The 27,863-nt window shown below is 28.9% G+C and overlaps 2 protein-coding genes across 16 annotated transcripts; both read right to left on the bottom strand.

The window, feature by feature from the left end:
• Positions 1 to 1,032: 1,032 nt before the first annotated feature.
• WCRKC2 (WCRKC thioredoxin 2) lies at positions 1,033 to 6,057 on the bottom strand. 5 transcript variants are annotated; one of them, XM_022909679.2, is made up of 6 exons: positions 5,343 to 6,057; positions 4,444 to 4,518; positions 3,517 to 3,583; positions 2,022 to 2,039; positions 1,617 to 1,717; positions 1,033 to 1,177 (listed from the first exon to the last, which is right to left on the bottom strand). In XM_022909679.2, the coding sequence occupies exons 1-6, from the start codon at positions 5,687 to 5,689 to the stop codon at positions 1,174 to 1,176; spliced, it is 612 nt and encodes a 203-aa protein (XP_022765414.2). In that variant the 5' UTR covers positions 5,690 to 6,057; the 3' UTR covers positions 1,033 to 1,173. The 5 variants fall into 5 exon arrangements, with proteins under 5 accessions (XP_022765414.2, XP_089604621.1, XP_089604619.1 ...); XM_089748495.1 differs by lacking the exon at positions 1,033 to 1,177 and having other exon boundaries at positions 1,399 to 1,717; positions 5,343 to 5,532; positions 5,620 to 5,913; XM_089748493.1 differs by lacking the exon at positions 1,033 to 1,177 and having other exon boundaries at positions 1,399 to 1,717.
• Positions 6,058 to 6,259: 202 nt separating this feature from the next.
• Positions 6,260 to 15,925, bottom strand: LOC111310331 (Transmembrane amino acid transporter family protein). 11 transcript variants are annotated; one of them, XM_089748489.1, is made up of 14 exons: positions 15,769 to 15,925; positions 15,162 to 15,221; positions 14,849 to 15,059; positions 13,755 to 14,071; positions 11,916 to 12,130; positions 11,462 to 11,485; positions 10,283 to 10,463; positions 9,781 to 10,000; positions 8,913 to 9,048; positions 8,103 to 8,126; positions 7,419 to 7,560; positions 6,944 to 6,987; positions 6,772 to 6,834; positions 6,260 to 6,558 (listed from the first exon to the last, which is right to left on the bottom strand). In XM_089748489.1, exons 3-14 carry the CDS (start codon positions 15,034 to 15,036, stop codon positions 6,460 to 6,462), a joined length of 1,653 nt encoding a protein of 550 aa, XP_089604615.1. In that variant the 5' UTR covers positions 15,037 to 15,059; positions 15,162 to 15,221; positions 15,769 to 15,925; the 3' UTR covers positions 6,260 to 6,459. The 11 variants fall into 11 exon arrangements, 8 of the variants coding, with proteins under 8 accessions (XP_089604615.1, XP_089604613.1, XP_089604612.1 ...); XM_089748487.1 differs by having other exon boundaries at positions 14,849 to 15,069; XM_089748486.1 differs by having other exon boundaries at positions 15,162 to 15,239.
• Between the last annotated feature and the right edge of the window lie 11,938 nt (positions 15,926 to 27,863).

Consider the following 27,863-nt stretch of genomic DNA (forward strand, 5'->3'; position numbering starts at 1 on the left):
GAAATACAATGATGGAACAGGTCGCCACTAACCGCTATTAATGGAAGTGTAAAAAAGTCGTGTCTGACGGGGTAACGTTACCATGCAAAGTCCACAGATTCCAGACTTTCCCAGCAGAACAACATTTGCTTTAAAACATGCAATGTTGTTCCAATCCTTCTGTGACACTTGCTACAACAAAGACTTTTTTATTTACTTTTTGTCTATTTTTATTGGATGGAAAAAGTAGCTGTGATGACTTTGGATTGGTTTAAGAGTCCGATAATCGTACATTGGAATGAAGCGTTTTAAAAGATTCAATTATAAATCGTATTTTGTGATTAATTAAAAGTCTTTTAAGTTTTTGAAGATTAATGAGTTATTAAAGGTTGAAATTGAAAATATTTTATTTTATTTTTTAGCATGCTGACTCAATTCCATTATACGATAGTTTTAATAGGTGCAAGTTGCAACAGTTATTTTAAGGATAAGAGATGGGTTAAGCCCTTTTTTTTTTTTTTTCATCTCAAATTTAATTTAATTTTATATTTATAATATTTAAATTTGATTTAATCTGATAATTTTTTTTTATTTTTATACTTAAATTCAATTTGATTCAATTCGAAATTAATAAAATATTTTTAAATATAAATATAAAAATAGAATTAATAAATAATTAAAAAATAAAATTTTTTATATATATAAAACAGGTTATATCTAATTTATATATAATTCGATTTTTTTTTATTATTATTATTCGATGTGATCTAAAATTCAATTAAAATTAATTAATCATAAAAAATCGAATCAAATTAAAATCCTCCGAAAATAGATTGGATTGCCATCTCTAATCATTTTCTTTTAAAAGGGATATTTATAAATCCCGACGTAAAGATTTTGCATAAGACTTTTATCGACTGAAGTATCCATAAAAGATCATATGCAAAATGTGTAAACAAAATTTCCTTTTACAATCATTCCTCTGATTTTACCATTACTTACCTTCCTTATCATCACTGAAGAATATGCATAATCCGATTACCCTAACCTCGCCGGTGGTCTTTAAAAACTCCGCCGAGTGTTTTAGATGATTTTTCATCCATATCATCTATATATATATATATATATATATATAAGTCCATTGTGCTGCAAAATGGAAGATAACCCATATACTTGCTTTTGCTAGAGCCAATATCACCTGACCATCTCTCAAACTAGTCAGCAACAATGAAAAAGGATACAATGGCATTGGGAAAGGAAGAAATCTATAGATTTCAACTTTCTGCAAGGGAATATATGTTAGAGAAGTTACAACAGAAGGGTTCAGTGGCATTCCCTTCTCACATGAAAGCAGAACAAAGGGCATTGCCAAGCAATTTATAGCATGATATTTGAAGACATGAGGGACATAAATTGAAGTTTCTGATCAAAATTTTCTTTATTGCTGGTTCTCAAAAGCAACAGTTCGTATAGAACAGCATAGTTAAGGAAACAACATGCCGGTTTTTCATTTTCTTTAAGCTATGATTTTTTGCCAATCTAATGTATCAGAAAAAAATTTACAAATTTAATTTCATTGTCAAGGAGATATATGTAGGAAATAAAAATGAAAAGTTGCCTGCTCTGGTATCACTCACTTGGTGCACTCATTTTCAATCATTTCTCGTACTTCATTAACAACCAAATATGCTTTGTGGCCACCAATCACCTCAGCCTGTTTCTTGCCATCGCTCCATAACTGTAATGCAAACACCATTATTCAGTTAAAAAAGAAAGTACTTGGGCTGTAAACAAATCAAACTATCAAAGTTCAGCTTAAGGTTGGCTTGCTAAAGAGTTGATAGATATCGTTCAAAAAATAAATCGACCAACCTTGAGAAACCTGCAACTTGACTTAAAATTTTCTTTAGAAGCCAAGCAATTCAAATTGGATCTAATATTGCACTAAGTTGACAATGCTCAAGCTTGATTGGCCATACAAAACTCAACTCGGCATATTTACAACCCTCAGAAATCAAGTTTCTCAAGGAAATGAATCTAACCTGTATAGTTGGCATTTTCTGCATGCAGAGTTGACAGCATTGAAACATGTAAAAAGGTATAACAAATTAAGTCAATCATAATTGCACAACTATATTAATAAAGTAAATCATGCATGGATTACTAAAGATCATATGAACTGATAGTGGGAAATTGTAAAAACAAAGTGAGGAAATGTCAAGCATATTCAAGGATATGATCATTGTATTTGCAACATCATTTTAAAATGTTAGATATTTTTCCATGTCTGTTTGAGTGCTGGTTTAAAAACAGTCATAGGAGACATGACTTTAGAATCTAAAGATTTTGTTGCCTCAAAACTGACACTAATCCAGTAGAGCCTATGGAAGAGCTAACAGAGCTCTCAGCAAGCAATTGCCAGCAACTAATCTAAGTCATCTGTGACCGTGGAACAAACATAAATACATAATCGCATAAGTCTCTAACAGAAAAGGATGTCCTTATTAATGTTGAGATAAACTAGAGAAGGTTTCAGAATCTTCTGTTTAAGGTGACAGAATCACAATTCCTACTCATTTCTTAGCTAATTGATTCATACTATGTTTCTGCGTGCCTCAAAGTTTATGATCAATATCACCATTTTGGGAGGATCAGAAAGAGGTAGAGAGGAGTGATGGGCACGAATAGTAAGTCGAAAAAACCATATTGGGTCCTGTCAAGAGTTTGTTTTACAGCTACATACTACCCCTTCTTTGCAATTAGATCTTGCCCCAGCCTGACAGAAGAATTTGAAGAGAGAGAAAAAAAAAGACAGAATATGCCATCATACATGGAAGTAGTTCAGTTGACCCACAATGTTATTTCAAACATTCATGTTCTTTAAAGAAGTCTAAAGAGCAGGATGTTGTTAAAGATTTAGAACACTGCAAAGTGGTAAATCTGGCATCATATGAAAATTGAAACTAGAACTTGCTGATATCAAATCAATGCCCAAAGGACTGAAGCACAAGTTTCGGAACCATGTTTTCATTGCTATTCTATATTCTTACATTACACAAAAGATTGAATAATTAGCTGCCTTTTAAGTACAGGAAACATAGTAGCATAGGATGTTGTTAAAGATTTAGAACACTGCAAAGTGGTAAATCTGGCATCATATGAAAATTGAAACTAGAACTTGCTGATATCAAATCAATGCCCAAAGGACTGAAGCACAAGTTTCGGAATCATGTTTTCATTGCTATTCTATATTCTTACATTACACAAAAGATTGAATAATTAGCTGCCTTTTAAGTACAGGAAACATAGTAGCATTGACGATTGACAGTTCAAATATAAAATTAGGCTCTGTTGGTTTGTGGTTTTGCTATTTGCTTTTTTTTTTTTAATACAAATTGAAAGAGCAAAAAACAAAAACAAAACTGAAAACAAGGAACAAATAGTAAAAAGTAAAAAGCAAAAGCACCAATAAATGGAGCCTTATTAAGCTGACTAATTGCTGAAGCAATTGTACTTTGCAGAGTTATGGACACTTACCGTGACTCCAGCACGAGCAACAAGGTTGTGTGGAACAGTGTTTACATCTACACAGTAAAACCGCAATCTACACAAAACGTTCAAATAATAATAATAGCCTTAATTACAAGCCAGCTTGCTCAATATCAGACACCAACAACTCCAAACAAGAAACAAACCTACACAATACAAGCTTTTTTGATACACACACAAACATGATGGCAGCAAGCTGATAAAAATTTTAGCCATTGGTTTATCCTAAGATGCAGGACCAACAGATAAAGGGAAAATCAAATGCAAAGTAAGAGAAGGAAGTGATCAATTGAAGAATTTCAATAACCTATGGAGAAAATACTTCAATACAAAGGCATCAGTATGCAACAAATTTTTATACAGAAGCAAAAGTTTAAAACATCCAAGTTAGATGCTTGGAGATTCCCACACTGCTCCTCACACTTAATGGGAAAGATATCTCCAGATTCAACAGCCAGCCAGAAATATAACATAATGAAAGTACTAATTGCAAGTGTTTGGGGCTATCCAAGGAGGAAGAGTATGGTTCATAATCAGAATATGTCATTTACATAAGATGAAGGAAAAATGGAAGGATGCGCCTAAATCAAGTCCAAGCTATTGATATGAGACTGGAAAAGTTGTTGCTCAATTGCATCCACTATAATGCCAATAAGCAAACTATTGATAATGAATTTTCCAACGAGACGAGTGAAGTTGATCTAGGTAGCTACGAACTTATGCTTAAAAACTGTGAGTATACTCTTTTTTGATAGGTATGTTAATAACAACAAAAGAGTGATACATCTAAATACATGTGGAGGAAAGTTGTTATTACACCAGAATGATTTGAGAAATAACAAGGAAGTTGCCCTATGTTCATTGTGATACACAGGTTTAATAGTGTCAGAGATTTAACAAAGAAACTTAGCTAACCTTGGGTGGTAATCAGCTGCCAACTTTTCCAATTTTGGTTTCAAATATATACATTTTCTGCACCAGCTTGCCATCCTACAAGTTCAAATAACTTTGATATACTGCTCAAACTCATCATTAGCATTCGCTAGGAAAGTAAAACAAAAACTTCACAATCTATAATTTCCATATCCACAAGAAAATGAAATATTAAAGCATGTTGATCTGCATTCTGCAAAATAAGCTTTTTGTACATCAATTCAACCCAACACACACATACACAGATATATATATGTGTGTGTGGTAGTTTTAAGATTACAATTATGCTTTGCAACAATAGTACCTTCATCTAAGCTTTGCTTACATCACAGACAAGAACTAAAGGTTGAATATAGCAAACTACATGCAATTTGAATCATTACAAATAACCAAAAACCCAAAAGCTCTATTTGTTTTCAGTCTCATCTAAATTAAGCCATATAACCGGGTCTTGAAAGGCAGAATAGCTCCTACTTATAATCTATTTCCCATTTCCTTCACTTTCTTTGTCCAAACCACACAGTTAATTAATCTCATTAAATTGAAAACAAAATGTCTCAAAAGCGACACCTCCACGTTTAGAACTGGAGATTTCGACCAGAAGTTTGAGTTTAAATCTTGGGAATGGCGGATTAGATTTATGGATGAGCAAAGACTAACTCAATGCTCAATGTATCTCTATATGCACGAAAACATTAAATTGGAACAAGATATGGTTTAAAGAAATCAGATTCTCAAAAAAGGCTTTTAGGTGTTGACATTTTCCTGCCTAATTCACTCACTTTCTCAGATTCAACAAACAACAAAAAGTAAACAAAAACGTATATAATCAAGACAAACCAATAGAAATCATAAAATTAAATACTCAAAAATACACCTACCAAAGTATAATCAAAGACTCCTCAAGTTGTTGAGCCTCAGCAATGACTCTATCAAACTGACTCTCACTGCATATTTGCTGCAACTCAACTGCCACTGGTGCATCATCCAGCTCTTCCAAATGCCCTTCTCTTTTCCAAGCATTAAGGATTCCAAATTTCCCTCCAAACCCATAAATTTTCTCATTAAAACCTAATGTTTTTCTCTTCAAAGAAAACCCATCAAAGCTTGAACATGGTTTTTTCAAAAAAGGTGTTGAAAAACTAGGTAAAGGGTCACCTTGAAACTTGTAATATAGAAGAGTTTCGAGCGACGGAGAGAAGCGTGAGATGAACGATTGAGAAGTCATTGCAGGAAAATTGTTTTATTTTTACAGAGTATAAATTTGTAAAGGTTTAAAAGGTTAAAAGTTGAAACACCGTTTCGGGATTTTCAGGGGAGATATTTTAGACAGGTTATACTTCGTGGGGTCCTATGAAAGATTGAGCAGACATAAATGACCAGTGAGTTGAACTGTTTCAGCTGTCGGATTGGGCTTTTCCGTCGTTTGTTTCGTCTGCAGAAGTCAAGTCGCTTTTTATGACTGTGTTAGAACAATGAAAAGCTGGCAATTGGCAACTGGCAATAAATGGACCCTTGAACTGAAGTTCCCGAATTGGTCTACCAACAAAACAGATCTAAGCTACTTCTCCATTTTTTTTTTTTTTTTGAGTTACCAATCTACCATTTAACTCCTATCTTAATAATTATTTGTTTAAAAAATTATTTAGTGCATAATTTTTTTTTTCAAATTTGTAATTTTCATGTGTTAACTACAATAACGTGTTAATTAATCCAAAGATCAATCCACGTTTCCTCGTCTCTTAATCAACGGGCAGTTAGTAAAAATAAAAATGACATAAGCAAGAGAAGAGCCATATCATAAAATCCATTTGATCTTTTTTAGTGTCAAGTAAATCACATAAAGAAAACAACACATCAAAACTTCAAAACAGGGATACAAAATTTCAGAATTGACTAAACATTTGGAATTAAAGAAACAGCACAGCATAGACTTTGTGTACTTATATAATCAAAGCAACTCTGGAAGTTAATTTAAACCAAAAAAAAAAAAAGCTTTCAGTTTCTCAAATTCTCAACAATCTTGGAGAGAGCTGAGTAAGTTCCAAAGGCTGATGAAACTACTCCCACTGCAATAACTATAATACAAAGTGTAGCCTGTAAAAAAAAAAGTAAGATTATGAGAAAATGCAACAGGAAAGCATGCTTAAAGATAAATTTTACATGCAGGTTATTAAAGAACTCTTTACGGATTCAGTTTTCTTAAATTACTCAACTTTTAAACTTTTATGTTACATATATATGCATTTGTGTGCGCCCGCATGCATATAAATATATATATATGTATTTACATGAATTATATGATCGTACCTGAAAACGGGTTACTTTGCCCCTCAGGATGCTTAAATAACAAGCAGGAGGAAGTATCAAGGTCTGCCATAGAAGGTCATTATGAAAAGCACATTAGGCTTCTGTTCCATATTTGTTTCAACCAAGTAGCATTGAAGAATCTCCATGGATGAAATGGCAGAAGGTAACTTACCACAAGCATTGTGAGTAAAGATCCTATCAATGACATTACCAAACCTGCAAGAAGGAGAAACTTTTCCGATGATTTCTTGGAAATTTAATAATGGAATACCTAAAACTAACTGGATGATCTGAAGTCAAAAGATCAAAGAACATATAAATCTACAACCAATATGTTCTTTTGGTTTAAAATAGCAGATATGTTGCCAACAGAAGAGGATTCTCTTTGCAGATTAAATGAAAATGCATAAAAAAAGATAGATTTCACAATTTCAAACACAACATAAAAACAATATAAAAAAGTACAGTTTAAAATTTTAACAAAAATTGTATGAGTTAGGCAAAAATAAAAAAGTTTGTTTTGTGTTTAGCCTATCCAAACGAATTTGATAAGATAAAATTTCATGTTTTACTCGCGTTTGATACAATATGAATATAATACAAACACAAGAATTGCCAAGTCTAAAGAAAGAGCAAGAGATGCTTACCAAAGAAGGGGATGGTCAGACCAACAATCAAGGTTGAGATCACCAATGATGTTCTAATTAAGATAGCATAGATGTGAGACTTGAGATGGCTTGATGGTATCAACTCCTCAAGACTCATTGCCACTGGAGACATGGTTAATGCATATGTTCGTTCTAATTAAGGCAGAACATTTGTTTTTCTTAGATATGAGAGCACATATCTAACAGGGAATTAGGAGTTTAAGATGGCAACCATTCTACAACTTGAGACCAGAGGCGGATTCAAATGGAATTTTTTACCGGACACTATATTTGTTAATAAAATCGATAAATTTATCGGTAGATTTATATATATATATATTATAAATGAACACCGCAGAAAAATTTTATTTTGAATCCGTCGGTACGAGAGGACAATGAAAGAGGAAAAACATCAAGAAAAAAGGATGGGGATATATGCTTACTCATGATCACTCATTTTCCATAAGAACATGTCAAGTTCTTGTTCCCTCTTATTTTCTTTCTTATGCTTTGGCATTAGGGAGCAAGACCATGAAGTTTTCGGTTCAAAGTAGAGAATGTCTTTATGGGATTTGTCAGGAACCTTTAACAAAGGAGAGCTATTTCATTACCTAATAAGCTGATTTCACAGTAATTGTGCTATGAGCTGATTTCACAGTAATTGTGCTATGTATAAAGAAAAGGATATTTGGTAAATGGGTTGACAACCTGCAAAAGAACAAAAAAAAATGGTAGTTAACAGAGGGGATGTTAATCACTAATCACAGCCACAATTTTCTATTTGAAAGTTAATTAAGTCTGGACCAATAGTGTAATCTAGCATAATCGAATCAATACACTGTCAAACTTGAATTCATTTGGACTTGAAAACTTAAGGCTCGAAGCTCAATTTGAGCTTGATTAAGTTTTATTTTTTATACTCGAACTCGGCTCATAATTTAAGTGAGTCACTCAAACTCGACTCGATAAACTCAATTAAATTTGATAAAATTATAAATATTGACATTAAACACTATATTTTTATCATTTACTTATAAATATATTTCAAAAATAAAAGTTAAACTAAGCTCGCAAGCCTCTCAAGTTAGGTATTAAACTATTCTAACTCAATTCAACTCGTTACTTAAGTAACTTAAACTCGAGCTTAGCTTGACAGTGAACAAGTTGAGCTTGAGTTTTTTTTTTTTTTTTAATTAAGCCCGAATAACTCACATGACTTGTTTACACCTCTAGCCTTGACTAGGCAAGGTAAAGTGATAATGATGAGATCACTAGGTGGAAAGGCTTGCCAGACAAAATATAATATCATGGGAATTAGTTTTTTCTCAAGTTTGCATATAAGCGAGATGTTTTCACTTTGCTTGGTATCCCTGCCAGATATCAGCCCATTGCATTGCTATCGATGACATTTTCAAATATGTGCAATTCCACCAATTAGTATAATTAAGCACAGGACAAATTGTCAAGAGAAATCTGATAAGATGAGCAGCGTACCGTTGTCCACACAGCAATCTTTGAAGCAATCAGATCTTTAGGCATATTAAGAGTAAACTGTGATTCTGTTGCTTCTCCAAACATTGTGTACCCCATAATTGCAGTTCCAGCATACAACAAAGAACAGATTCCAAAACTGCAAGGAAATTAAAATCAAAGATGATAAGATTAGCAGCATCTATAACTACAAAGACCACCTATGAAGGAATAACGAGGCACACGGTTAATGGGAGATTTAGGATTTTTGTTTCATGGTGTTTACTTATAAAATATATAAAAAATTATTAATAAATTTATCAATTTTATTAATGAAAAAGATGTTTAGGAAAAAAAATTTCCTAAAGTTCATAAATTGTTGATTACTAACAATGAGCAGAGGCAGATCCACTCTTTGAACTAGGGTGTCCACGGATATCTCAAAAATTGAAAAATAAAAAAATTTCCTGCAAATTTTTTTATTTTTCAATTTTTGAGATATCCGTGGACACCCTAGTTCAAAGAGTGGATCTGCCTCTGCTCATTGTTAGTAATCAACAATTTATGAACTTTTTTCTTACTTCAACATAGCATATACACTGCTAGCAACCGTGTGATATGTTAATAGAATGTTGTACATCTTAGTTTCAATGGCCAAAATTCAATATCCGACAGCCTCAAAAACGAGAAAAAAACATACACAATGCAGAACCTTGCACTATGAAAAAAAAGGATAAAGCAATTGTTCGAATAATACCTTGAACCGGCTGAACTAATGCAGAAAGGTAAAAAGAGCCCAGAAAGAGTAACAACATAATCTCATTTAGCAAGAAATGTTTTGTATTTCAGAGTCTGTTTAGATAAGAAATAGAATTGAGTAGCTTTAATTTACCATGCTAAGAGTACTGAAGGGAATTGATTTGGTTTTGCCATTGAGGTATAGATATTTGGGAAAACAGCATGTCCTGAATAGCAATAGCCATAAAGTCCAACAGCAACAGGTAGAGTAGACAGGTTCAATGTAGTCCCTTTGTTATGAAAGCCAACTTGGTCTACCAAGCCAACCCAAAACAAGCAGAGTACTATCAAGATTGATGCAACAACTCCACCAGCTGGAAACAGACAAAGAATACACTGAGACAAGACTTGGCAATTCGTGTATTTGTATCGTATTTTACACGAAAATTATATGTAATAATTTGTGTCGATACAAAAAAATGAAATATATTTCTTTCGTTTTTGTTAAACCCATGTATATTTTTGCTAAAACTTTAACTTGTATCACCTTCATATTTCTTTTCCTATCAATTTTGGATTGTCACTCTGTTGTGTTTTATAGTGTCAGGTTTAACTCAAACTATGCTACAAAGTGCTGAGATCAGTATGTTTCTTACCAGAGATATAACTAAGAACACTGAGGTCTCTGAGCCAAACAGTAGGAAGAACAGCAATGGTTGTCATCACTGCAAATAGACGCCGGGAGCTCAACTCAAATCCACCCAAACTAATGTGTGCATTTGGGAATAAGGATGACAAGTTGTCACCCTCTAAAATTATGTATTCAACACAACAAGCCTGCACATGAGAAGATTGTAAGAGAACAACCTCACTGGTAAAAGAAGTGAACACGTTCAAAAAAAAAAAATTCTACAGCAATGATACATTCTCCATGATATAAATATATATTTGATCAAGTAAATAATCTATATCAACAGTATTAGATGATAGTGGCAGGTGATCATAAGTTCATCAAGTTATGCAGAACCACTTTTTACAATTTATCTGCACTTTTGCCCCAAAAAAGAAAAAATAAACCTTTTTTTTTTTTTGGCAATTGATCAAAGTATTTAACCATCCAGGTTCTCGTTTAGGATATACGAAAAAGTTTTGAAGCTGCAAAGACAAAATGGTATTAATATGAGGAGATATTTCTGAATATTGATTCAGTGACCAAAATTCACTCTAGTTGAGGTACTTTACATTACAGGAAGTCAGAACTCAGACGTATAGACCATGCCTTAAGTAGTAGTGTACTTGCCATTGAACCTAGAGGCTTTTTGGCAGTGGCTGAATTTGATCATATTATTCTGAAATTGTGCTTGACAGAAACTTCAAAATTTGCATGACAAAAAAGATTTTGATCTTTTTTTGCTGGTATGTGAAAAATGATTCCCTATAGCATTCGTTAAAAAAGTTGTAGCATATCTTAAAATGAATTACGAGTTTTGTTCAATTGATTTATGTAAATAGTAACATCTAATAGATTTGAAATTCAAATCATAAAACCTAAAATTCTTTCCCTGTCCCAACCTACGGTCTCTTTGTATAAAAAAATGTTGTAGCCACTATTTCCTTCATTGATGAACAAGTAAATTAGAGATAGAAGTTACTGAGTAGAGTAGAAGGAAGACAAAGCCAAAATGTAGGACCCCAGGAATCTCTAAGACGACCCTGTTGGAATCTTAGCTTATATTTTCTCTTGTAACCATTGTAGCTGTAGCTTGACAGCTATTGGATTTGTCATAAAAAAAATAGACAATTCTTATTCTTTTAGAAAAGCCAGCTGTACTTACATATAACTCCGCGTATAAAATTATCTGCAATCACAGGAAAAAACAAAGACCAAAATTTACATTAGTGATCATTCAGTTTTTGTAAACTAGTGCTAATTTAATCTGTCAATTTTCCCAGTTTCTATCTCGAAACATTTAAGAAAAACTTGCTAAGTCTGCCGAATTATTTAAAAATTCATAATTGACATAAAAATAGTAATTAACAAAAATATTTGATATGATAATTCTTGTTACTCGTATTTATTAATTTTGTGTCAAACATGTACAAAACACAAAAATGACAAGATCATAATTCGTGTCTACATATTAAATACGATACATAGTTTTTATTTTTGTTAAATTCATATACGATTTTTGTTAAAATTTTAAATCGAAGCATTTTTGTATTTTATTTAATATTATTTTTGTGTTTAAAATTATCAAATCTATTGACCAAAAAAAGACTTGAACTTACCGAAAGGGCGATCCTACCGGCGGTACCAAATGCAGCTTGACCAATATCAGGGTAAGTTTCAAGGCCAGGTTCACTGTCCAGGCATTGGCGCAAGAGCAGTCCAGTGTAAAAAGAAAGCACTGCAAATGTGAATAGTATTATAAGACCCAACCATCCTCCTTCCTTGGCAGCATATGGGGTAGAAAGGATTCCAACTCCACATAGCACATTAATCCCTGCATAAACGCAAATCAAAATTACTTCATTTAATTTGGATTGAAATTCTGGAATGTGGTTTCAAAATCAAGTAAATGTAAAATCTTAAGTTGTTTTTAACAAATATTGATTGTCTATGCATATAAAATGATCTATAGTTGGGTAATAATTAATGCATCTATTATTAGTCTAGTTTCGGGTTTGGTGGATATGAATTTTCCAAGTTTGGATTGTTTTTTATAGAGTTATATTAAGTTTAAGATTCAAATTTAAATAAAAATAATACTTAAATTTTATTAAATTTTACCTAAATTCATATTATTATGAATTTTGATCTGATCAGATTTATGTTTTAATTCACTTATGTTCAAATCAGTTTAGATTTAAATCTTAATTTTTTTTTATAAGTTCGAGTTTGATGGGTTCGGGTGGATTCTTATTCGAGTTTTTTTTTGGACGAGTTTTGAGATTTGAACTTATTTTGCCACTTCTAAGGTTAGATAAACATGAATGGTGATGATAGATGTATTGATTATTTGATTATTATGGATTTGTAAAAACCAGGATAAAAAAACCCATTTACAGCTTCATCGCTGTCTAACTTTTTTTTTTTTTAAAGCCAAACATTGCAGCCTATGGATTTTTATTGACATCTAAAGTTTATAGTTTTGTTGGCAAGTTGTCTTTTCATGTGCACCATGTGCAACAGAAGTTAGGCCAACTCATCATAGTTTCAATTGAGAAATTTGTTTTCATGTCAATAAATGATGACACTAAAGAGCAATGGACAAAGACAACATGGCCTGTCATAGTGATTTTCTATTGGCTAAGGTTTACAAGCCACATAAGCTGAAAGATGGTAAGAAAAAAAAAACTAGTGGTAACAGAGGATGGATCGGATATATCAGACAAAGCTGAGCCCTACTTCAAGCCATGAGAGGAGGGGGTGTTGGTGACAAAACGTGACCGCCTGTTTTAGTTCACTTTAAATAACGTGATCCCACACATGATTGGTTTTATCTTCCTTTTTTGATTAAAGGCCAATAAAAGGTTAGGGTTGGTTGATGTAAAACAATCCTAAAATGTGGCTTTTATAAAAGATGAGTTAGATGAATGGTAGTTTAATTCAGCTGGTATGCAATTATTTTAAAAGATAGTATTTAATAAATTTGAAGTTCGAGTTTTAATTTTTATATATTTTTTATTTTTAAATTATGATTTTTTTTTTTATAAAAAAAATTGAATGTCCAAGACCAATAATTTTCATGAATTTAATTGTAAGGATGTGTTCGTATAGTCAAGTTCAATTTACCACACTTTCCTACAATAAAAGATCTTCTTGCAATATGAATAAAAAAGTTAAATCAATAATCATATGATTTATTGAAAGAGTGCTAAACTCGATAAAAAAAAAAAAACTAAAGTAGACATCTAAAAGCACCATGATCATATCTTTTTAATGATCCAATGATCCGATTTTGGCAAACTGAGGCAACTAAATGTAAGCAATCTTTTTGGAAGGATTTATGGCTAAATCAAAATCGGTAATAGTGGCAAGAAAAATGTGCTTCAATCACATTGAGAAATTGCAACTACATGACAGATAAAAATTGGGGAATGACCAAGAGTTATATGTGAACTAACCATTGAGCACAGCTTGTCCATATGTGCTGTGGCGAGAAATTGGAAATTCATGGGAGACCTTGGATGCTTTATCATCTACTCTTGCAGATTGTCTCCTCGATGGGATCGGAGGCAGCAAAGCATGCGAACTGCGTCTTTGAGGCTGTATTTGATCATCTGTTGGTAGTAGAGGTTTTGTCACTGCAGATAATGATTCCGGAGTATGCCTTCTCGTCAAAGATGAGGAAAGAAATGAACTACTAAATCTTGAAAGTGTAGGAGTGCCCAAGAAACCGATACTCGGAGATGGTACACTGCTATACATATCAATGGACTGCCTGAAAAATTTACAGAAGCCATAAATACTTGAAACTAGAAGTGTAAGCAATGCCTCAAAGAAGTGATTAAACAGGTTTTTTTTTTTTTTTTTTTTTTTTTTACTTTTTTTTTAGTTGAGGTTGTCAGGGTTTGATATGGTGACTGAAACTAAGAGTCCAGACCATGTGACTGTTGGCTAAAACAGTTTACTTTGAATACAGGACTTTCAACTTATTATACCAAATTTGGCTAAATCTTTTATACTAGAATATACAACTATTTGTATGTTTGAAGGAATTACATCCTGATGGTTCTAGCAGCAGAATGTAGAACAATTGAGTGATCAAAATTGAATGAGAGAAACATCTTTTTATTGTACATTATAGTTTAAAAATTAAATAATCAACCAACTTAAATAGTATAATTCTATTAGGGCCCCATAGAGGATTCATGTTTCAAATATCAACAGGGCAGGATTAAGCATAATTCAATAATTGCAGATGGATTTATAGGCCAAAGTGTCATAGAGAAGCATCTCCTAAACAAACTTTTGCACATCTTTCATCGGCGATCGTGATCACGAGTGAATCAATCATAGTTAAAGTACTTTCTTTCCCTTTCTAAAGATCTACTCAAATCTACCTGAATTTCCTCTGAATTTTTTTTTTTTTTTATATTTCTGCAAAAAAATCCAGGCTGCTATGACTATGAGACTCTGACTTATGAAAGTGAACAGACCAAAGCAAAGAAAAACAGAGCAGTGGTGAAATCAGGTGAGATATGAAAAGAGAAATGACCTGTAACTTTGAGGCCATGAAGTATTGTAGGAACTGGGTTTGTTTTGCTGCTGGTTTTCAGCTGAAGAATCAGAAGCATCAGATTCATTTCCGTCATCTCCACCATCATGTTTGTTAATAACTTTCTCCTCATCTTCCTCTTCTTCACTTTCAATGTAGAAACTCTGATCGGACACCGAGTTCTTCATCCTCTTCTAACCTCAATCTCCTTCTGCAAATATCTTAAAAACTCAGTAGTTGAACCATGTTAATTAGAAGAGGAATTGGATTTCAAAGACTATGAAATAAGAGGAGAAAACCACATATTGCATACCTTAAATGGAACTTTTCAATTCTTCTCTGTGATTGGCTTGTTTTCGCAGGTTGGTTTCACCTAAAAATGTTCATTACACTGCATGAAATAATGAAGGCGAATTGGTATATATATCTGTATGTCTGAAATTAAATGAAGAAACTAAAAATAAAAATAAATCAATCTTGAAAAAATGGAAAAAGATTAGTCAAGTTTTTAGAAACTGCAAATTGCTTTCATGAGTAAAACTGACAGAAAAAAAAAGGTCTATAATTATAAAAGAATGTGAAGTACTGGAATTCAAAGTGAACTCTTGAGAGCTGAACTTTTATGTTCTGTTTGGTTTCTGGGAAAACAAGAAAATTGGAGAAGGCAGAATATTTTCTATGTTTGTGAAATGAGAATACCAGAAACTCAGTTTTCTCAGCAACCAAACACAAACCCACAATCATAAAACCAGAAAGAAACCAACTCTATTAATAACCAAAAAAAAAACCAAATAGAAACCAGAATATTCTTAGCTACACCTAGCACAAATCATTTACTATACTACAAACCAGTCTCCCTAAAGACACTGCAATGGCTTCTTTCTTTATAAGAAACAAAGAATAGAATCAGAAAAGCAAACCTTTTGCTGAACATCTGATCCAAAAGTGAACTGGGTTTTTTTACTTGAGTTGAGGAATGAGGAACTGTATCAAGAAACAGAAGAAAAAAAATACATAGAAAAGCAACCACTGAGAAAGAAACTGCAAGAAACATAGAAAAGTTGTCTGCTGGGACTTGATTGTTTGAGTTGTTTCTGTCAAATATATATACACAAATGCATAATAATCTCTACAATTTTTTATTTAAACTTTAAACTTGAATTATTTAAATGAATGATGATGAACACATGATTCATGAAGATAAAATCTTTAGTAATTTATTTATTTTTTATTTTTTTCCAGAAAAGTGCAAAGCTGTAATTCTGTCCAATTAATTTCTACAGCCAAAGATTGCTGTCACTAGCTAAATAAGTTGTAGACATGATAATTTATATATTTTTATTTATTTATTTTATATTAAATATGTATAAAATATAAAAATTATTGTATTAAAATTTAAGTTCATGTAATAAATATGAAACATATATTTTTATTAAAATTAAAAAAAAATTTTTGGGTATCTATTAGCATATCCTGTTTAAATTATTTAAGTAAATATATTTAAGCAGTAAAAATTTGAAAAGGAAAATGCTACTTCCTTCCTTGCTCATTGCTTCTAATTTGTAGTTACCTTAAAATTGTTTTGATATTATTGGCTATAAATAATCAATTTATTCTTAAAAAATTCAATTTTATTTTATTTACAAGCAAAATTTGCAGGTTTTTGAAGAAGTATAAAATGAGTATACCACCACGTAAATTTCACATGCATTTATGTGGTTCAAAAAAATTAAACCAAAAAAAAAAAAATGCATGTGATACAAGGAGGTTTGTTGTGTATTTTGAAAAAGAAATGTATAAATAGAGAAAATAGAGTATATTTAGAGTGGGAATCGGGTCGAGTTCGGGACGTGTTTTGCTTGTCCCGAATCTGATCCGATTTTATGTGTTATCAAACTCGAATTCGATTCTATCCGAATTTTTTTTTATTTTTTCATACCCTAACCCGAATTCAACTTGATATTATATAAATCGCATCTCATCCGATCCGAACCGAAATTAATAAAATATTATTTTTTAAAATATAAATATTTAAAAATATCATTATATAAATAAAAAATTAAATAATTAATTAAAAAATATTTTTTTATATAATATCGGGTCGGATCGAATTTGTCTAAAATCCAAATCCGACCCGACCTTGATTGTTTCATAATCTTACCCGATCCAAAACTCGAATTTCAAAAAAAAAAAATACATCGTAAAATCGAATCGGATCGAAACCCATCGAAAATTGGTTAAATTGCCGACCCTAAATATACTTGAGCTCATATCTTAATGATTTAAGATTTAAAAATCTTATTCTAAATTCAAAATTAAATAAATAAAAATTTTATTAAATTAAAAAAATTATTTTTCATGTAAATTTGTTTATAGGCCGAGTGAAGATATTAAAAATAATAAAAATAACTCTGCAAGTAGGATTGATGGTGTTAAATTGCTAGACTCAAACCTAATTCATTTGATGGTATTGCATTTAAATCAGTAATTAAATTAATTAATGATTTGAGTTCCTCTCTTCCAAATACAACAACATTTGCAGTGTTTATTCAATTTTTGGCAGGTTTGAATGTTAACCCTATTTTCCTAGTTGAATATTAAAGGGGCCAAAAACCAATAATTCACCCGTAAATAATCGAATGATTTATCAATAAAATATTAAAATTTTAATTTTAATGATTAAATTTAAATTCTGACAGCAAACATGAAAAAAAAAAAAAACAATAATTCACTCCTTTAAAATATCTCCACATGCAGCCGATGTCTCTGTACTTTTACACTGTTTGGAAGAAATTCGTTTTTGGTAATGATTAGAAAATTCATCTTTTCATGCACTTGTTCTTATTACAAATAAGTGTAAATACGATCAAATCAAAATCAAAATTTGTAAAAATAAAAAGAAAATTTCTGAAAAAATAAATTAAAAAAAAAAAACTTCATCTAACTGTCATTATCTATCTTTTGAATGATTTAGGTAATATTTCCTTCTTTCGAAATTGTTTGGATAGTATTGGTTTTTATAGAATTGAAGAAAATTTTTTATTTTAATATATTTAATATTAAGATTAAATTTTTTATAAAATTAAAATTTCAAGACTTTTAATGTTGAAAAGTTAAAAAAATTAAAATATAATTTTAAAATATAATAAATAAGAGTTTTAAATGTTAAAGAAATATATAATTTTGAGATATTTCAAAAAAATAAACAAAAAAAATAGAACAAAGGGAGTATTTGAAATTCTCCTCACCTGGCTTTCTCATAGACGCATAAAAACAACCGCAATATTAGATAACAAAAATAATATGATTTTTTTAGTTTAAAAACTTGATTTGCCAACCCAAACCAAAAAGCTTTGGTTTTTAAGTGAAAAAATATGTGTGGAGTAGAAAATTACTATATTATTTATATATTTTTAATATTTTATTATTTTTTAAATATTTTTAAAAAATTTTAATTATACAAAATATTTTTTCACATTAATACCAAACTGCTAAAATATCTAATCACGACAACAAAATACTAAACTAGTTTTAAGTGATGAAAACTCTATCAAAATTTTTAATAAAAATATCTATCTTAAATTTTTTTTTAATTTTATATTTGATATATGTAATATAATTTTTTTAATTTATTTATATAAATTTTTAATTTCAATTTTTATGTAATTATCTTTAAAAGAAAATTCTATAAACATGATCTAAATTACGATATTTAAGTAAACAAATCAATACGCATAATAAATCTGTTTATTAATAAAAACTGTTGATTTTTTTTTTGGATAAATGAAATTTTAATAGCTTCATACTGTGCATTTCATTGCCGTGTAAAAACAATTCTGTGCATTGGATCTCCAAATCTGATTAATGTTGTTCCTTTCTTGAACCACACGGAGACCAGAATCCCATTGTTGATTTTCCGCTTCTCAGATGAATGTCCCATGTGCTTCTTGTCCATTAGAAAACGATAAATTTGGCCACTTAATTTGTCAATTTCATACAAAATAAAAGCTTAATTTGACAAGCAAACTGGATTTACCTGTTTTTACCTTGTCTATCTCAAGAATTTTCACACAATGTATTTTGTTATATGTAACAGAAAATCACAGATACTTTTGCTCAATTTTCAACTTGTTTATCTCACATACTCTTAAAATCCTTTCACCATATAATAATTTTAATAATCTTACAAGATTAATTTCATTTGCAACTAATTGAGTAAAACAAATTCTTTTCTTTTGGCTACTTAAAACTTTTTTTAACAAAATATGTTATTTCAGAATAAAAAAAATTACAAAAATTAAAATTTAAACATTAAATTTATTAAATATTACTTTTAAAAATAATTATATTATTTAATTAAATTAAATTTTTTTTTCACTATAAAAGCTAAATCCAAAAAAATCTATATAGATTTCTACGTAATTGACCAATGGATCCGAGTCATAAAAAAAATTATTGTACTAGAGAGAGAGCAAGGATAATACGACAAAATATATATAGCAATACGTCAATCACAGCCTCTACAATCTAAAATCAGATTTATCATATAATTATTTTTATTTGTAAGAAATTTTAATATCATTAACAGGAAAAAAAAATGGAAAACATCCATTTGCAAGTAATGTATAACACCAGAGATCCAGTCTAGGTGCAAGGACAATAAAAAATGTTTTATTATTTTTTTGTTGTCTTTTTAGGTTTTCCATTTCTTTTAAACATGTTTTTGTCCAAATTTTTGCACATGCATTGTATTGTGAATGTAGGTGAATGGATAAGAATGGATGTTCAAAATCGATTTGGAAAATCAAGCCCTTATCAATGATGATAAGAGTTCCATTTTCAATCTGTTCGACATCAAAATGGACAAAATATTATTAAAAGATGACACGCAGGAATGAAATCAACTTGGAACCTGTCCTGTCTTTGTTCAATGTAAGAGAGAAAAAGAGAGAGACGAATTTTCGACATTGTTAATTGTACTTTGAACCTTTTTTTTTTTTTTTTTGAGTTTTACTTTTTCAACATTTATTGAAATTAGAACCTTTTTTGTCGTGTGATTTGGCAAGTTTATTGCTATATTTTTTTTGTAAGAAAAAATTTAAGATAATATAAGTTGTTTAATATTTTAAGTCAGATTAATTATATTTGATAATCTAATATAAGTGATTATAGATTATATATTTAAGATGATTTCAACAACCGATAAGATTTTTTTATCAAAAAAGATAAATCATAATTAATTGAATCAATTATTTATTAATAATTTATTGTTATTTTTTAAAAATAATTACTACTCTTATGATTAAAATACAAATACTCATAAACTAAAATTCTTTTATAAAATTATAAAAAATTATATTTAATGTATTATTATTAGTATATATTATATACAATATAAACCAATCATTTATTGTCACTATTATTAAAAAATAATTTAAACTTCAAAAGCCTATAAAATAATTATAAATAAATTGATAATATATAAAATATATGCATATCAACGTATTGAATATATGATCAATATATAAGAGATTAATTACAATATAAAAGAAAAAAAAAATCTATTAGCAACTTATTTCACTTATACTAAATGATTTTGAATTTGAATCTTATTAATATATAATCTTATTGTCATTAATAACTTTTAGAGCATAAAAATTTTATTCTGATCTTAGAAATTCAATTTCATTTTAAAAAACAAAAATAAGATGTCGTGCACAAATCTTTTTCTCTATCTTAAATTAATCAACACTTGCCCAAATCAAAGTATGCCAGACTGTGACTTGATGTTACTTTATTACTCTCTAATAGAGAAAATATTACTTTTTAAAATGCAATTTTCAAAAGCCACTTGCATATATGATTGTAACCTCTCGAATTCTTATTTTATTAAACCTTAATATGCATACTTGAGTTCCCTTGCAACTTGTATTTTGGAATTTAGCATATTAAAGCATTTATTTTGCCAATAGTAAACTCCAACCTCAACTTGTATAACTAATAAAGATACCCAAATTTTCGATTCTCAATTTGGATACTAATTCTTTAGTTTGATAAAACACAATTTGCCCATACGTTCAGTTCCAGGATTTGTCTTAATCTAATTTTTTAGACATGTTAAGGTAATATTTTATAATTAAAATAATATTTAAAATTACGATACAATTACAATATAGTATGTAAAATTTTTCTTTAATTAATAAATTTTTTTTTTTAATATAGATAGAATGAATGCAAAATTCTTTCTCTTCTAACAAGATGGTATTAAAGACATATTTCCTTACATCAATTTAAAGCATTAAAGATTTTATTTTTTTATAAAAAAAAAAAGTCATATTCTGAAAATACAAAAAATTTGTATGTGTTAAAATTTAAATTTTATAATTATTAGATGCTAATTAACTAAATTAAATATGAATTCAGAGCATTCAAGATTTTATTTTTAAAATATTCTCACAAAAATCAAATCCTAATTAATAAATAAAAAAAAAACTTTTTTCCTCATCTATTGAACTAATATGTGGAGATATATGTTTAAAAAAGTTGCAAAATTGCCATTAGTGGACTTAATATATGAACTATATATAAATATTAATTTATTGCTCATTGTTTTACTTATTTTATTGTTTAAATATTGGACTTCTTTTAATGTATTTATTGTTTTATGAAAAAATAATTAATAATAGTGGGTTAATTAATATATATTTGAAACCTAACTGTAAAAGAACAAAAATATACAGTTGTTCTCTTCTAAGAAAAAAAAAAGTGTTATCCAATTAATATTTTCAGAATCAGAATCAAATTGCAAGAATATATCAAAGGAATATGTAATATCCCTTTGAAAATCCCATTGGATCACACATGAATGTTGGCTACCAAATTGCCACTGGCCCCTCCCCACCAGCCACTTGTCTCACTCTCTTTCAAGTTTAAATCATGTTCTAGATTTTTTTTTCCTTAATTTTCAAATCAGAAATAACAACCTCTTTAAATAGTTTCAACTTTTATTTCCTTGATTTATTTTTAAAATAAAAGAAAAACACATTAGAATTTTAAGTACTCTTGCATTACAGTAAAAAACTTAGTCTCATTTTCTTTGTTATTTTTTATATTTCAAAATTATGTCATATATTTTAAAAAAAAAAAAACTTGATACTCTTATTTTTTATATCTTAAATTATTTTTATAATAATTTTTAAAATTATTAAATTAAAAAAATGAAAAGTCAATTTTACAAAAAAAAAAAGATTTTTTACTTAAAATTTTATAAAAATTAAATAAAAAAAAATAATTTGAGCCCTTAAAGATTTTAAATTTGATCCGTCATGTTATTTTTTTATATATATATATATATATAAATTGACAACCCATATTATCTTAAATTGATGTTTCAACGATCAAACAAATTAAATTTATGGGAGTCACGAAACTCTTTAATATATGATCAACATCAACAAGACATCTTCAGACTTCATGCATCTATCATCCAGTTTTTGTCCAGCAAAATTTCTCTCTCCTTCATTATTGACATGTCTCTCTAAGAATGTTTTTCCGTAGGGACACATTTCCGATTATATAGAGCATATATATCTTATATTTTTTTCTCAATCAATCGTGCTATAATTAAATTAAATGATTCATACAAAAAAACATTTTGTGCTTATCCCCACGTCACACTGCGTGATCTTGACACCTCATAATTTTTTTATTTGAAAGTTAGAGTTCAACTTAATCAATAAAATTAAAATTTTGATATTTTATCGATAAATTATATCACTAATTTTATAATTTTATTATTTGTAAAAATGTGAATTCCAATCAAATTTGATAAAACAAAGCTTCAAGTAAAGTCGATAATTCAATTCGTTTTTGATGGGTTTTGACCTAATCCGACCCTATGAGGTTAGGTTTTTTTTTTTGAAATTTGAATTTCGAGTCAAGTCGGATAAGATTATGAAATAATCGAAATCAAGTCGGGTTTGAGTTTTAGGCAAATTCGATCCGATCGAAAATTATATAAAAAATTATTTTTTAATTAATTATTTAATTTTTATTTATATATATATATTTATATAATGATATTTTTAAATATTTATATTTAAAAAATAATATTTTATATTTTTAAAAATAATATTTTATTAATTTTGGGACGGATCGAATTGAGTACAATTTATATAGTATCAGGTCAAGGTCAAATTCGGATATAAAAAAACAAAAAAAATTTCAGATAGGATCAAGTTTGAATTTAATAACACATAAAGTCAAGTCGGGTTCGGGGTGAGTAAAATCCGCCCCAAACTCGACCCGATGCCAACCTTAACTTCAAGGGTTTATTATCACCGATATATATATATATTTTTTGTGTTTTTAGTTTTTTTGTCTATTTTTATTTTTTGAATTTTTTTAATTTTCAAAATTGCCTTGATGGTCTTATTGATTTAATCAAAAGAAATCAAAGGAGGAGGGGCCTTTTTGTTTTATTCCATCCTACATTTAGCTGACTTATAGTATAATTTGTAATCATCAATTTTATTACTGGACAAAAAATCATAAATATTATTATATCATGTTTGGATTAGTAGAAAATTGAAGTCAATAGATATGGGAAAAGTGGGATTATTAGAAATTAATATGAAAGATTGTTCTTGTTTCCTTTTTTTTTTTTCTGGATTTGAAAAAATGTGATTGTCTATCTGCTCACAAATTAACAAGTGAAGAATACGGTTCAACATGTATATAAATATTTCTATGGCAGATTTTTATGCAAATGATAGTATTTTTTTTTCAACAATTAAGTAATGCAAGTATAAGTGCACACCCACTTTCATTTAACCTCCTTTTTCTTGACCCTCTTAGTAAAAATTAAAAAAAAAATTGAATTAACTTTGATTTTAAAATTTTTAGTACTAACTTTATAGATAATTCCAATTATTTGATTCCATTTAACTTTAACAAAGATTAAGAAAAATGTTTTAATTTTAATGTATTTAATATTATATTTTTATATTTTTTAATAATTTTTAATAAAAAAGCATAAATATTAAAATTGAAATATAAAAATGGTAATGGTACTATGTTTGTTTGATACTTACGGAGTTTTTTTAAGAAGTCTTATTTGAGTAAAGTTATTTTTAAAATGCTGTAAAAAAAAAGTTAAAAATAAGCGTTTAATCATCTATCATTTAGCAAATTTAATATAGAAGTATTAAATAATGAAAATTATATAATAATACTTTTGTATATTTTTAATAAATTAAAAAATAAAATAATCAATTTTATTAAATAAATAAAAGAAAGATTTTTTTTTTGTTAATTAGGATAAAAACAAACGAAATCCATAGAAAAATTAGAAAAAATAAAAAAAAGTGAAATAATGTAATACCCTTATAATTTTATGAACAATTGAAGAGGAAAGCAAGAATATTTGTGAATTATTCAAGAGTAAAGTGAGAATGTAAAATAATATCATTAAATACCTATTATTAAAATTAACACTCCTTAAAAAAGTTTTGATTTATAGTTTCATGTAAAATCTCAAACTGTCAAAACGTTTTACTTTGGCTTTTACTTTGGCTTTTATAGTAGATAAGCTCATGACTAAAAAAAAAAAAAACAGAACAAAGAAAAAGGTTTTCCATCAAAAAATTTAAAGACGTTAAAAGTCTTCCGTTGGTAACGAATATTCCATCGACAATGAGTGGGATTTGGCGACGGGATTTTTCATTGAAAATTCTTTATTTTTATTTTAATAATATTTTTTATTTAAGATTTTTTTAATTTTAATTTTAAAATTCCATCTATAATTTTATTAGTAACAGTAATATTTGTCGGTAATTTTAATTAGCGATAGATAATTTCATCGCTAATATTATTTTATTTAAGATTTTTTAATTTTAATTATAAAAGTGATTGATAAAATCATTATAATAAAATTTTTCATTATTAATATTATTTTTATTTGATATTTTTTGTTTTTAATTCTAAAATTTTGGTGGTAAAGCTTATACTAATAGATTTTTTGTTGGTAAAAGATTAGAATATTTTAATAACATAATTTTTGTCGGTAAAAGCCTCAATTTTTGTCTCTAAAATATTGAAAATTCATCAAAATTTGAGGATCGATCCCTTTTATTCGAGGATTGATCACTATTGTTAGAGGAATGACTGCTTAAACTTTTAAGCTCATTATAGCTTTCCCGACTCTACGAAAATCATCCATATTAATCTGAACACAACCGTATCATATTAAAATTCAATATTCAATTCATTTCCGTATAAAATTTACAGACACTACATCCACAAACATTAATGAATTCATCATATCCATCAATTCATTTATAAATTACACAAACATCAACGTCCATCAAAATTAAATAAATTCAGAAATATTCATAAACATCCATATATAAAACCTCGGTACACATCCACGAAATCCATATGCCACACCAAAGAAAAATAGATCATTTTCCCTAAGCTGGCTAAGCATCCACATCATGTTCAAAAATGAAAAAAATAAAAAATTGAGACATCTCAAAAAAAAAGAAAAAAAAGAAAAAACGTGAAACTCAACATAAATTTTACGTGTAGGAAAACGTCAAACGCACTATCCAATCTTTGAGGATGTGTATTCAACTAAAAATTCTCCATGCCAATGATGTTAAAAGATGATCAATTATAGACAAGAAAAAGTTCCGTATATGTCATAACAGTTTTGAGATTGTTAGATGTAAATAATATTTTAAAATCGAAAAAAATAAAAGAGAATCGTTATTAATCTTTATTAGGGTGTGATTGACCACCCAAAAATTTATCTTTTTAATAAAACTATAAAAACAGGCTTAAAGTTTATTAAAAAGATAAATTTTGGTCTACAAAAAATCAAGTTGGGTCCGGGAGTTGATTACATATAGGAAATGATTAACATCCCCACAACGCCCATAAATTGATACCTTTTAATTACGAGCTATTTTCGACGTTGGATAAAAATGATTTTAATTTAAAATTTAACACTAATTCTCTTCATTTGAAAAAATAAAATTTTGATAAAATTTTTATTTAGAAATATTGAGAAAATCTTTAAGTTAAAGAATTATCTTAAAATTCTCTAACGTCTAGGCATAATTTAAAAATAACTCTTTTCGCTTAAGATTTAACATAATAATCCTTAAAATGAAATAATAATTTTTATAAAAATAATTGTTATTGACTCTCCAACATCTAGGCAGAGTACCAAGGATTATTTCTTTCGGAATGTTATTTTTATTTTATTTTATAATATCACAAAAAAATTTTTTTTAAAGTATTATTCTTTTTTATTATAAAATATTTTATCATCAAACAATAAATTAAATAGAGAATAATGCAGACAATTATTGATGATAACATGCCAACGTATGTATGCTAATGAATGTCATGTAAAATGAAATGCAATTTAAAAGTTGAGTTCTTAAGTATAATGAAACCACCCCGACTCTCCAACCTCTAAGCAGAGCTTATGTGTGACTGTTTATATTTAAGATCCTAATTTACTAATATATATTTTATTTATTAATCTTGTTATTAATACGAATTAAGAAATCGTGTGAAAAGACTTAACGAAGTAAAATTTTTTAAATACCCCATCATCTAGACAATATTCGGGAACAAATTACTTCAAATAAAATTTTCACACGTGTCCTTAGAATTTTTAAGAGGTTTTGAGTAAGGGCTTGTGTAGAGGTTTTGAAAGTTTGGTTTTAAGGTTTAGACGGTTTTAGAGCTTGAATTTTAGGAATTTTGGATTTTGGGGTTTGGATTTAAGAGTTTAAAGGTTTGAGATTTCAGATTTTAAGGGTTTGGGATTTTAGGGAGTTTGAATTTAAGGGATTTTGGATTTTAGGGGTTTTAGAAACCTAAGATTTTGAAAATTAAGAATTAGTGTTTAAGGTTTCGTTTTTAAGAAAATACGAACATCTCTAAAAATCTCCAACATCTAGGTGAATTTTCAAAGCAGGTTCTATTTTAATGATTTTTGAAAATTAATTTAAAAATTTCTTATATTTTATTTTTTATGAAAATTTATTAATAATAATTCCCCAACATCTAGGCGAAAATATTTTTTAAAAATTTTTTTTTTATTCCCTCCAATATTTAGGCAGAGAAAATAATAATAATAATAAATATTTTTTTGAGCATTTTTAATATATATTTTTAATTATTATTTGTTTTCAATTTTATTATTATTAATAACAATTAGATATTTATCCTAATAAATTTAAATATTTATCATGCATAAATATAAAACTTAAAATAACAAAAATAATAATAAAAAAATAAAAAAAATTTTTTTTACCTGAACCGGACAGGTCAGTGGTTCGGTCAACGTTGGTATGAGCCGGTTTGACCAATTCGACGGTTCAATTAGTGGTTCGACGATCCGACGGTTCAGACCGATTCACTGGCGGTTCATCTGAACCAATTAAAGGTTGGCTGAAGCGGATCATCGGGTCGAGTTGCACAGATCTCGGGTTGGGTTTGGTCCACGTGCAGATCCTCTACGCTTGAAACGACGTCGTTTTGGTTATATGCTCAAAACGATGTTGTTTTGCCCTTATGTTTTTTATAAAAATCAGATTTTTTTTCTCAGTTTATTTCATTTCACAGGGAAAAAAAAAGGTTTAGGGGTTCTCTGGCTTCGCTGGAATCTGACGTCGGGCGTTACACCGGCCGCCGGTGATAGCCTGTGATAGAAAAATGATCAGAAAGTCACCAGAAATTCCTTTCGACGTCCTCTTTCTAGATTCGACATTCGTTTGGCCTGAAAGTGCCTTGACATTGACGAATTGGCCTTCGAAGTTTCTGATCTCTCTTGTTTTTATTTTTATTTTCGGACGGCTTAAACTAATGATTTCTCTTTCTTGTTTCAGGCGGCTGTGGCGCTGAGGGTCCTTCTTGCGGGGAGGACTGTGTTTGTTTTTTTTTTTGTGTAGATCTGTTTTGTTTTTTATTTTGGTATTTTGGGGGGTTGCTTGAAATT

Source organism: Durio zibethinus, chromosome 19 (assembly GCF_047325235.1).
Source record: "Durio zibethinus cultivar Kanyao isolate XHJ-2024 chromosome 19, ASM4732523v1, whole genome shotgun sequence".
In the NCBI taxonomy this organism is placed as follows: domain Eukaryota; kingdom Viridiplantae; phylum Streptophyta; class Magnoliopsida; order Malvales; family Malvaceae; genus Durio; species Durio zibethinus.